General features: G+C 51.2%; 1 protein-coding gene across 2 annotated transcripts in view; it reads left to right on the top strand.

The window, feature by feature from the left end:
• HPCAL4 (hippocalcin like 4) overlaps positions 1–6,235 on the top strand; it is a 13,215-nt gene extending 6,980 nt beyond the window's left edge. For both annotated transcript variants that reach the window (XM_017854869.1, XM_017854871.1), the window contains 3 exons: positions 206–375; positions 643–858; positions 2,162–6,235. In XM_017854869.1, the coding sequence (XP_017710358.1) occupies positions 214–375; positions 643–858; positions 2,162–2,359 (576 nt within the window). In that variant the 5' untranslated portion in view covers positions 206–213 and the 3' untranslated portion in view covers positions 2,360–6,235. The remainder of the gene's footprint in view (positions 1–205; positions 376–642; positions 859–2,161) is intronic.
• Positions 6,236–12,547: the final 6,312 nt, after the last annotated feature.

The following is a 12,547-nucleotide window of genomic DNA, read 5'->3' as shown; positions in this document are numbered from 1 at the left end:
GGGGCGGGGGGGCCAAGAGAGGAAACCTGCCTGAATGCAGGTGTTGTGAGGGGAGAGAAGGCCCAATTATGGGGGAGTGTCACGAGGGGAAGGAACCTGCAGCCCCACCCTGTGTGTGGCAGGGGAGGGGGCAGCTGTGGCTGAGGCAGGGCCTTGCCCTGGACCCAATCGGAGGAAGCCCTCTGTCCCGCCCTCTGTCCCGCAGTCCCCGCCATGGGGAAGACCAATAGCAAGCTGGCCCCCGAGGTGCTGGAGGACCTGGTTCAGAACACTGAGTTCAGCGAGCAGGAGCTGAAGCAGTGGTACAAGGGCTTTCTGAAGGACTGCCCCAGCGGCATCCTCAACCTGGAGGAGTTCCAGCAGCTCTACATCAAGGTGGGAGGCCGGCACCTGGGGTGGGGAGAACCAGGTACCCGGGGTAGGAGAGGCAGGGCACCCTGGGGTGAGCGCAGGCGAGGCACCCGGAGTGGGAGGAGGCGAGGCAACCGGGGTGGAGGGGAGGCGAGGCACCTGGGGTGCGGGGGAGGTGAGGCACCCGGGGTGGGAGGAGGCGAGGCACCCGGGGTGAGGGGGAGGTTCCCTGGGGTGGTGGCGGGCTGGGCGGAGCTGTCGCTGCGCCCCAACCCGCCGCACCCCCCTCAGTTCTTCCCCTACGGTGATGCCTCCAAGTTCGCGCAGCACGCTTTCCGCACCTTCGACAAGAACGGCGACGGCACCATCGACTTCCGGGAGTTCATCTGCGCCCTGTCGGTCACCTCCCGCGGCAGCTTCGAGCAGAAGCTCAACTGGGCCTTTGAGATGTACGACCTGGACGGCGATGGGCGCATCACGCGCCTGGAGATGCTGGAGATCATCGAGGTGCGGGGCCGCGTGAGCGCTGCTATCCCCGAGGCCAGCGCTTCGCCGCCCCCGCCCCTGCCTCCGCGCTGCTCTCGGTCCTCAGGGCCTCCCCGCTGCTCCCCAGCCTACGATCCCGCCTCCTACCACCCCGCGGCGGACCACAGGCCCGGGCTAAATGCTTTACCCGACACTCGACTGGGGGTGGTGGTTACTGTCCCAAACCCCATTTGGCAGAGGAGGAAACGGCTGCGGGTGGCGGTTCCTGAAACCAATCCAGGGAGTCTGACCTCATAGCAGATGTTTTCAACTCATTCTGTCAACAGGCAGGGATTGAGCGCCTGCCAGTTCCTGCTTTCATGGGGCATTCCTTCTAGTAAGACATTTTTTAAAAAATAAATGAAGGAAGACACGCGGGGTCAGGCCTTAGGTGCTATGAGGAAGATATATTAAGCAAAGTGCCGGGAGAGAGCGTGATGGAGAAGTGACTTTATAAAAGGTGGAAAGTTAGCAGCAGCCTGAACTGGGTGAGGCCTTTACTGCTAGATGCCTGGGGGAGAGCGTTCCATGCTGAAGGGCAATTAAGGCAGGTCGGCCTTTCTCTGCAGAGTTCAAGGAGGGGCCAGGAGGCCCAGTGGTGGGAGAGCCAGGAGAGGGAGAGAGTGACAGGAAGGTGGTCATACGGGGAGCCAGGAGCCCCATCAGTCAGGTCTCCTAGTTAGGAAACTTCCATGGAGTTGGGTTTCTGGCACGTTTCATCTACATAAATATTATTTAGTCTAAATAAAAAATGAGTTGGGGGCTGGGCGCAGTGGCTCACGCCTGTAATCCTAGCACTTTGGGAGGCTGAGGCTGGTGGATTACCTGAGGTCATGAGTTTGAGACCAACCTGGTTAACGTGGTGAAACCCCATCTATACTAAATATACAAAAATTAGCCGGACGTGTTGGTGCGCTCCTGTAATCCCAGCTACTCGGGAGGCTGAGGCAGGAGAATCACTTGAACCCGGGGGGCAGAGGTTGTGGTGAACCGAGATCATGCCATTGCACTCCAGCCTGGGCAACAAGATCGAAACTCTGTCAAAAAAAAAAAAAAAAAAAAAAAAAAAAAAAAGAAAAGAAAAAAGAGTTGCTCATTAAATATCCATATCCAGTCTTAATGACCACATATACTTTCCAGTATCCTCACCACCCCCCAGTGTTCTCCTTGCCAGATCCTTTTTCTTCACCCCCTGCTTCTCAGGGCCCCTTGTAGGTGTTCACACCTCCCTTCTTCTCAGGGCCCCTTGTGGGTGTTCACACCTCCCTCCTCCTTCCCTCACCAGGCAATCTACAAGATGGTGGGCACCGTGATCATGATGCGCATGAACCAGGACGGGCTCACGCCCCAGCAGCGTGTGGACAAGATCTTCAAGAAGATGGACCAGGATAAGGACGACCAGATTACACTGGAGGAGTTCAAGGAGGCAGCCAAGAGTGACCCATCCATTGTGTTGCTGCTGCAGTGTGACATGCAGAAGTAGAGGCTGGTGAGGGGCAGGGTCCCTGGCCAGAAGGAGCATGGCCACCTCCCAACCTGATGACCTCTCTGGCTGGCCTCCCAGGAGGAGGGACACTCCAGCCCCCTTCTGTGGCCCACCCAGTCCTCTGCCCAAGCCCCTCCTCCCCTCCATCAAGATCCCTGAGGGACCACCTCACCCTGCAAAAGAGACAGGTCCTCCGGTATCCTGTCTTCTAGCCCCACCTCCCACTTGGCACAGAACCAGCGTCCATTGGGCATAGGGGAGTTGGCTTTTGCCCCAGGAGGTGAGGTTAAGGAGTTGGGGGCCTGGGGTTCTGGTTCAAAGTTCTCTTGATCCTGGGATTATGCTTTATAGAATGTGGTCCCATAGGCCTGTCACAGGGCCAAATTGGGTCTGTCCACTTCTGAGGCTCCAGATCCCATAAAGGTGGTCTCTTCCCCGTTCCTTCTACTCTACCTGGCCCTTCCAGCCCCAGCCTTTGGAGCGTTCATTCAGTCCTTTCTTCAGCTAATGATTATTGAGCACCTGTTCGGTGCTAAGGATATGGTCGTTTACAAGACACATCTTGTGCCCTCTGGAAGCTCATAGGGTTGTGAGGCAAACTTCCAGCTGTCAGGGTCTCAGCTGAGCAAAGGGTGCTGAAAAGCTGGTTAGTCTGGGAGGAGCTATTTCATCTTCCAGCTCAGCTCCACACAAAGCTGCAGAAGGACAAAATGAAAAGCATTTGGAAGTTGAGGAGCCACGTGAGTGAAAGTTTTAAGAAAAATGAAATTTATGTAATACTTATTTTTTAGTACCCTTTAAAGGAGCTACAGTCATTTTATTATTTCAGGAGGTTAAAATATACTCTATATTACTTGGTTTCTTATAAAATGATTAAATGAATAGAGAAAATATTAATTTTAAGGGGAAAAAACCTGAGAAAAAAGGGAGAAAAGACCATGAAATTTACCAGATAACACTTTTCAGACTAAGTCCTGAGCTGCCACGCTCAGCAGTTTTGCTGCTTCAGCTCTTCCTTTTATTACCTTTTCAATTCGACAAGCAACTTTCTATTACATACTTACTCAGGTTGGGTGCTGACTTCAGAGACAGGAAAAAACAAGGTTTGCAAAGAGTGAGACAAGCGTATATCCCGAATCTTGGTAGTTCGTTTCTGAATTTGGTTTAGTTTCAGAACTGGACTTGTTCCTTCACTGCCACAGAATCAGAAGGAGCTCGAAGAAAAGGCTCACCTGGCCACTGTTTAGGTACTCAGACAGAATTTATGGACCAAATGCCTAAAAATGTGCCAGGCATGCTCCATTCGAAAGGCTTTTTCTAACCCCAAATCTTAGATCTGCCAGGTAGTTCATCATCTTCCAAGTGCGCTGGCTCTGCTTTCCAATGCCTGCTTTCCAATTTTGGATCCATGAGCTATACAGCTGCATGCTTCGACTGCCAGAAAAATTAATCTTGCTTCTTCATCAGGGCTTTCACTTGACTTTCTCCTGTACTTGTGATCAGAAATTAGCTTTGACGTGCAGTGACAGTTGATTTCCTCTTGAACTGCCGGTGAAAACAGTCTAGTACACAGGTGCTGTCAGCCCAGGGTAGGAGTAGGAAATGATTGCTGAGCCTGGGGTGGGGGAATTGCATCTGCAGGAAAGAGATGCAGCATGCTCCTCACTCCTGAGTGCTCACCTGTCCTGCTTCTCTGCAGGTGAAAACTGGGGGATGCCGATGAATAGACCTTGGTCCCAAGCTCTACTGGGCCCTTGGAGGTAGCAAGGCCACTGGGTTGCCACCCGTTTTCTATCCTCTTGCTCATGACCAGTCATATGGTGAGGCTGGGGAGTTAACATCCTCAGGCAGGAACTAGCAGTTGTTTATCCGGCAATGCCTCAAGGATGTTGCATTGCTCCCAGGAGCTGGCTATTGGGTGTGTCTTGTGCGGTCAGTCAGCATCACAGACACGCAGATGCTCACCAACCTGGCTCAGTTGTGACCTAAATCTTCTGGTGGAAAGCTTTTCACTGAAGTTCCTTCCCTGCAAACATTGAATCTAGCCTAATTCGCAACCACACAGAATTTCATGGCTTTCAAAGTCTTGCCATGTGCCCCATCTCATTCTATACTCATAGCCCATGGAGGTGGGGATTTTCATTTCTTTTCTCTAGACTTGGAAGCTGAGATTCAGAGAGGAAGCATCCCTTATGCAAGATCATATAGTCAGGAGGTGACATAGTGCTAAGATTTGAACCCAAGGCTCTAAGAGGATTTCTTCTTTTCAGAGTCTCTTCGCTGTCCATTTCTGTCACTGAGCTGTGTAGAAGTTGACAGCAGGGAAAGCTACATTGATTTTCATCCTTTATAGGCTTCCTGCTAAGAAGTTTCTGAGATTGTGGTCTTCCAAAAAAAAAAAAATAGGAGCTTGTTTGAAGTCCCCACATTTTCAAGCATCCTGTGTTCTGCCTCTGGCAAGCTGTGCTAACAGCTCAGTGTTATCCTGGGAGGCCTCAGAGTCAGAACCCTCGAAGCATCCTGCATTGTCTTTACCCACCATCATCTTCCCTAAGAGAATTGTTTTTGTTTTTTCCAAGCTGGTGGGCAAGTCTTACCCATGAAGGCATATTTGATTACTCCAGGCTTCTGGACACACATACACATGGGTGATTTTTGCTGGTCAGGCTCAGTATTCTCAGACAGCCCAGCAGTTTGAACACACAATGCCAGGCCAGGAACTGGGACCACCATGTTGCTGATGGGAGGAACCACAGGTGGGCCAGGTCTTGCTCCCACATACTCCTGGGTGTCCCAGGGACTGTGTGCTCAGGAGCACTGTGGTAGAGCACTGGCCCTGCCTTGAGAAGAGACACAGGTCTCCCGTCCCTGCACCAGCTGAGAGAGACTTGCCACAAAGCACAAGGCTAGCAGAGATTTATGTATGACTTGCACAGACACAAAAGTATACAATCAAAACATTGATATATCCAAACTCTCCTTTGAAATTCCAATCTTCTTGCAACAACTCTATGAATTGCAAGGGCCCAGAATCTGCCTTCTCACATACTCTACCCTCGTTCATCCTTTTGGGCTAATTGATGAGCATCTTATTTCTTATCTCTAAAAATTATCAGCAAAGGCTACTTCGGATGGCCACTTTAGTCCTTTCAGCTGTAGTCAGGATTATTTAACTTACCTTTACATCAAAAGTTAAGAAAAAGTTAGTTCATAAGTAAAGGCACTAAATCCTTTCCTGACAATGACAGAGTCTCTAGAGGTAGAAATTTGCCTTGCTGCAGAGAGAGAAGGAATGGCGTGGGATGGGGGAAAGAAAAGAAAGAGAAGAGAAGAAGCTGAGGTCTCCAGGCAGGATAGTAAGCTGACACTGTAAATATTTTTTACACAAAAATGTATTGAAGCAACAAATATTTCCTGAAGATCCACCCTGGGTGAGGCTTTGAGCTGACTTTAGAGATCACTGTGGGGTCAAGAATTTCTTACATGTTTTATTCATCATTCTTGAAAAAAGAAATAATTCAAACCTTGCAATTAAAAGTCTCAGAAAATATGAAATTTTCTTTCTGAAATGTTCAGGGTTTTCTTTTTACCTTTGCCAGAGTGTGGGGGCAGGACTGGGCCTGCCAGGGTGTATAGCCCTTCCTGCTTGGTGGAGGCCAGTCGGGCCCAGTGCCTTCTAAGCAGCAGTCGAGAGGAGACTTGGGGAACGGGGGGTCTGGGTGCAGGGGAAGGGGCCCAGTTCCAGTGTAGCCCCCTGTCCCCTCCAGATGTGCTGCTTCTGGCTGTGCCCTCAGTGACTGCCCTCACTGCTCAACGCTGTGCTGTGTGGTGTGTTTCTTTCCCCACTGACAGTGAATAAAAGGTGCGACTGTGCTGAGGGCTCCTGCTCTTCCCTAAGCTGGGACAGGATTGGGGTGGGAGTAAGAGAGAGAAGAGGCCTGGGGAGGCTCACTCAGTGAAGGGCCAAGGTCCTTGTTCTAGCAAGAACTCTGGGAACATGGCATGAGACTCACTTAAGCTAGTTCAAAGAAATAGGGGAGCAGATTATAAGAGACTCTGAAGATGGAAAATCAAGAATGGCTGAACCTCAGGCCGGGCGCGGTGGCTCACACGTGTAATCACAGCACTTTGGGAGGCCAAGGTGGACGAATCACAAGGTCGAGATCGAGACCATCCTGGCCAACATGGTGAAACCCCATCTCTACTAAAAATACAAAAATTAGCTGGGCGTGGTGGCGCATGCCTGTAGTCCCAGCTACTCGGGAGACTGAAGCAGGAGAATCGCTTGAACCCAGGAGGTGGAGGTTGCAGTGAGCCGAGATTGCGCCACTGCTCTCCAGCCTGATGACAGATCGAGGTTCCGTTTCAAAAAAAAAAAAAAAAAGGAACAGCTGAACCTCAGGAGAACTGGAACTGGCAACTGGGCATCTTCCTTACCATCTCTGGGTCTTGCAGGCTTTCATGCCCTGGACAGTATTTGCATCCGTGCTCTTTTCCTGGGCTTCTCTTCAGACTTCTTTGGTTTTGTTGCACAAGTGGCTGAATCTCCGACTCGGTATCAAGACTCACCAGTGACTGACAACTCCGCTCTGTGCCTCTTAGTTCCAATTCACAAGCAAAAGGATCTGATTGGTTTGGCTTAGCTTTTGGCGGGATCCCTTAGGTCAGGTGTCCTCCCTTGGTCCAACCATCTGTGGCCAGACTGGACACTGATATGTGGGACCTTTGAGCAATTCCCTCAGAAGGAAGCTAATGGCAGCAGACATTGGGACTCAGTTTCCCTCTCTGCCCAGTGAAAGGCCTCATAAGAGCCCAAATGAGAGGACAGTGGCCAGTGGAAAGAAAGGCCAAGAGCCAGGGTTACAATTCGTCCAAATGGCGCCGTTTGTATGACTTAGGAAAAGGCACCCCTCTGAGTGGAAGCAGTTCCGTAAGTATGCAGCTGGGCAGTGGATAGAGCCTTTGGGCTAATTAGGAAAATATTGCCCTTCCTCCTGGTGAATACAGCCCTGTCATATTAGGGTGCACAGCTTCACAAGAGGAGCACAGTCTGCGTTTCAGCTCCTGCCTCTCCTGCTGGTCCCAGGTCATTGCATAGTGTGTAAACTGTTCTACATTGACCTGAAATATGGTCAAGGGTTGGGGTGGGAGTTGGTGGTGAAGTGTTCCTCTCAGAATGTCCCCTGACAGCCCAAGAAGCACTGTTCCCTGCAGAGAGTTGGGGGCAGTGGTGGCTGGAGCTGCCTGCCTTCTCCTGAAATGTTCAATTGCTTCTACAAGGGTTGCCTCAAGGACGCTTGGAGGTGGCCAGCTCCCTTGGCAGGAAGCAATTAGCACAGAGGAAGGAGGCTGACCTGGCCTCGGGGCAACCATGAACCTAACTAAGGAGGTGACTCAGAAGCCTGAGAACTTGGGGCTGCTACTCCCAGCTGAGGCCATGCTGGGGGATGGGAAGTCCTGTCCCCTGTCTACTTTGGGCACGCAGGTCCTCTGTTGCCTTCTCCCAAAACCTACCCACTTAGGTCCCCATAATCTCTAACCCAGCCAAATTAGTCCACCTCCTACTTTCAGCCTTGCCCTCTGCCCCATCTAGCTGCCACTAAGAAGCCACAGTGACCTTCCTAAAGCACAAATCTAACCATGTCAGCTCTTCAAAGGCTCCCCTTGCCCCTCTGTATGATTTGCTCCTTAAATATCCCTCCAGGTCCTCGCATGATCTGGCACCAATCGACCTCAGAAGGCTTTTTCTTCCTCTCACTTTTTCATCCTGCACCCTGCACTAAGCCATTCTGAATGGCCCCCATTTCCTAAGGGGTCTCTTATGCTTTTGTGCTGTGCACAAGCCATTGCTCCTCCCTGGGTCACCCATTCCCCTGTTTCAATTATCTCCTCCTCTGTGAAGCCCTCCCAACTCTCCAACAATTGGCCCTTCACATGTACACAGTCCCTCACAGTCAACAAACACTTCCCATGTGATCTGCTGTTGGCTGAGCCAAGCACACATTTAAGTTTCTCTCTTTTTTTTTTTTTTTAGACAGAGTTTCACTCTTGTTGCCCAGGCTGGAGTGCAATGGCATGACATCGACTCACCGCAACCTCCACCTCCTGGGTTCAAGCGATTCTCCTGCCTCATCCTCCCGAGTAGCTGGGATTACAGGCGTGAGCCACTATGCCTGGCTAATTTTGTATTATGTTTTTTTTTTTTTTTTTTTCAGATGGAGTCTCACTCTGTTGCCCAGGCTGGAGTGCCGTGGTGCCATCTCAGCTCACTGCAAGCTCCGCCTCCCGGGTTGACGCCATTCTCCTGCCTCAGCCTCCCGAGTAGCTGGGACTACAGGTGCCCGCCAAGGCCCTGGCTTTCTTTTTTTTATTATTTTTAGTAGAGACGGGGTTTCTCCATTTTGGTCAGGTTGGTCACGAACTGCTGACTTGAGGTGATCAATCCACCTCAGTCTCCCAAAGTTCTGGGATTACAGGCGTGTGAGCCACCTCGCCCAGCCATTTTTTTTTTTTTTTTTTTTTTTTAAAGACAAGGAAACAAAGGCCCAGAGAACGGTAAAGCTGGGACCCGATCTCAGGTCTCCAAACATCAAGGCCACTGCTTGTTGTGGCTTCTCAGCCATGGGAGTGAATCCAAGTCAGAATGTGAGAAGAGATTTAAAAAAACTGGCTGGGCATGGTGGCTCACGCCTGTAATCCCAGCACTTTGGGAGGCCCATGCAGGTGGATCACGAGGTCAGGAGATTGAGACCATCCTGGCTAATACGGTGAAACCCCGTCTCTACTAAAAATACAAAAAAATAGGAATGGTGGCGGGCGCCTGCAGTCCAGGCTGCTCAGGAGGCTGAGGCAGGAGAATGGCATGAACCCAGGAGTCGGAGCTTACAGTGAGCTGAGATCGCGCCACTGCACTCCAGCCTGGGCAACAGAGTGAGACTCTGTCTCAAAAACAAACAAACAAAAAAACAAAAAACACCATCAGCTCTGAGCTCCAGAGGAGGAAGCGTCTTACCTAACTGGGGAGAGGTGAGGAATAGGTAAAGAGTAAAGGGCAGCCATGGCTTCATGGAAGAGGTGGCATCTGCCCCGGGGTCTTACTAAATGTTAGCCAACAGGGCCAGGCATGCTGGATGGAGCAGGGCTGTCTAAGGGCCAGGCATGTTGGAGCAGGGCTGTCTAAGGGAGCAGCCAGGTGTGGGGCTCCTGGAGTCATGCCCTAAGGGGTCTGTTCCCAGCTTATTCATCTGAAGAAGTGCTGGACCTAGAGGCAAAGTCCTGGCTGGAGTCCAGAAACCCTGAGCCAGGGAAGCCCTGTGCCCAGCCAACTTTAGGGAGTGACAGGCAAGCCAGAGAGCATGGCCAGAAGCCTGGAAGGGTGGAAAGAACAGTTGAGGATCAAGTTCTCTAATCCTTCCAAAGTAGGATCTGGGGAAAGTTCTTTTTTTTTTTTTTAAGACAGAGTCTTGCTCTGTCACCCAGACTGGATACAGTGGCACGATCTCAGCCCACTGCAACCTCTGCCTCCTGGGTTCATATGATTCTCCTGCCTCAGCCTCCTGAGTAGCTGGGATTACAAGTGTGCCCCACCATACCCAGTTTTAATTTTTGTATTTTTAGTAGAGATGAGGTTTCACCATATTGGTCAGGCTGGTCTTGAACTCCTGACCTCGTGATCTGCCCACCTCAGCCTCAAATCCAATCCTCAAATCCTCAATCCCAAAGTGCTGGGATTACAGGTGTGAGCCACTGTGCCCGGCCCGGGGAATGTTCTTAAAGGGACTGAACCAGGAGTGTGGGCAGGATTCCTTGATGGCAAAGAACAGTGCCTACTCATGGCAGGGTGAGTAAAGGGGATTGGATTAGTTGGGACTTTTGGCTGCAAGTGAACAAAATCCAACTCACACAAGCTTAAGCAAAAAGGGAGGCTTATTGGCTCATGTAATTGGGAAGTTCAGGTATGGCTGGGTCCAGAAACTCCGTTGCGTCCTCTCTCCCTCCCCCTTCCTGCTTCTCTCTCTGTGGCACCATTGTCCTTCCAGATGTGCTTCTTCCATGTTCTTTCAGCTGCCAAAAGGGTTCCCAGCTCACATTGCCCCAAATTAACAACCTCAGAGAAAAAGAGCCAAACCTCCCAGCAGCCCTAAATAAGAGTGAAGAGTGTCTCACCTGGGGTCACATGCTCATCCCTGTGTCCATGGACACAGAGCTCCCCGCCACTGGTCAGGTCTCAGTCACATGCCTACTTTTTGACCAGAGAACTAGGGAGGCAGGGCTTTTTATTAGAAAGAGAGGCCGGGAAAAGTGACTACTCAAGCAAAACCACTAGCCACCAAGTTTCCTTTCAGGGGCATTTGTTGAAACAATGTGGAGAATCTCATGAAAGTGTAGGGCACCAGAGCCAGGCCTTAGCTGGAACTTGGGAAGCTGTCTGGACCAGAGGTGGCTCCATCTCAGGGCAGCATGGTTTCTCTCATGTGCTGCTGTCTGCACATCCTTTCCCATCTTGATCTGCTGCTCAGCTCATTCTGCTCAGAGAGTTTCCACCTGCACTGAGCTTTACATTGCATATAACTGCAGTCTGCTGAGGCTCACCCAGGTCTCCTGGGAGCCAACTGTATTTCATAGCATCTTCAGCTTCTATTCCAATGGTTGACTGCCTAGCCCATTTCCCAATTCCAAATTCCTGAGAAAGAGAAATCTGATTGGCCCAGGTCATCTTTTCAAGCCAATCACACAGATTAAAGGCCACTGGACAGCATGGGGGTGGCTCGCTTTTGTGTCCAGTGCTCACCTCCATCCAAGTAACCACTCTATACATTCTTCCTGAGTGACTTCATCGTTCTCCTCCATGAGGCAGCTGAGAATGACTGACCCCATTCCTAGAGTTTCAATTATTTATTGCAGTGTAACAAACTGCCCCAAAACTCAGTGCCTGAAACAACAATTTATTATTTTTGATGATTCTGTGAGTTGGCTGGGCTCAGTTGGAAGGTTTGACTGCTTCATGTTGTGTTGGCTGGTGTCATCCACATAGCTGCACTTCACTGGGAGCTGAGCTGGGGCTGGGACAGCCAGGAAGGCCTCATTCACATGTCTGCCAATTGTGCCTATAGTCACCTGGGCTGTCGCTAGCTTCTTATCCTCCAGGTCCTCTCTGTCTCACTATGTGGCTTTTCCAGCAGGATAGTCCGGGCTTCTTTACATAGTAGCCAGCTCCCAAGAGGGCAAAAATGGAATCTGCAAGGCCTCTTAAGACATAGGCTTGGAAACCACACAGCACCACTTCTACTCTGTTCAATTGGTCAAAGCAAGTCACAGGCCAGCTCAGACTGGACTCCACCTCTGAATGGGAGGAGTGTCAAAGTCACATTGCCAAAGGACAGGCAGGATGGAAGAAGTTTTTGGTCCATCTCTGGAAACAATCTACTAAGCCTAGAAGTAAATCTAAACACGTTTCCCCCCTAATCCTAACATTTTATTATGATTTTTCCCCTTCCTCCCACACAAGGTTTGGTTTGTTCCTCCCAGGACCTGGTAGAGGCTGGGGGGATCACTCCATTCTGTAGCCCCATCACCTCCCCAGTCAGAGGCCCTCCTAGCTAAGCCAGTGTTTTCTCCTGCTTCTCCCACCCACCCATGCACACCTCTGAGAGAGGCTACTTGCCTGCTTCCTGGTCTGTGCCTTGGGATGGGTGACATTTGTGTCTGCACCCCGAGACTATTACAGAGCTCTGCATCAAGAGGGACAACACCCTGAAATTCCAGGATGTTAGTTCTGAGGCCCCTCTTCTGCCCTCCCTCTATCCAGCCCCTTCATGGCCTATAACTAATCACTCCAAGTTGGGCAGGGGGGGCGGGGGGCCTGGGAATGCGCGCCCCCTGCTGACCACCAAAGGGCCAGCAAGAATTCGTGTTCAGAGTCCCTGGGAGTCTCTCTGGGTCCCCACCCCAGGTCAAGGGGAGCCTGGTCTCGACATGGACTTCGAGGGCCCCTCATAGGTGGTGTGGACGAGCTGCCGGGCTGGGCCCTTCACTGAGCTCCCGCTGGGAGCAGGCTTCTTCTAGTGGTCGGAGCTATCCATGCATCACCTCCTGCCAGCCTGCCGGATGGACTGGCTTCGGAGGGAAGGGGACATCGTCAGGATCCCAGGGCCCTGGCTCCTAAAGGAAAGATGGGCGGCTAGC

This window comes from Rhinopithecus bieti, unplaced genomic scaffold (assembly GCF_001698545.2).
Source record: "Rhinopithecus bieti isolate Rb0 unplaced genomic scaffold, ASM169854v2 scaffold_39946, whole genome shotgun sequence".
In the NCBI taxonomy this organism is placed as follows: Eukaryota; Metazoa; Chordata; class Mammalia; order Primates; family Cercopithecidae; genus Rhinopithecus; species Rhinopithecus bieti.
This window is presented reverse-complemented; position numbering and strand designations above follow the sequence as displayed.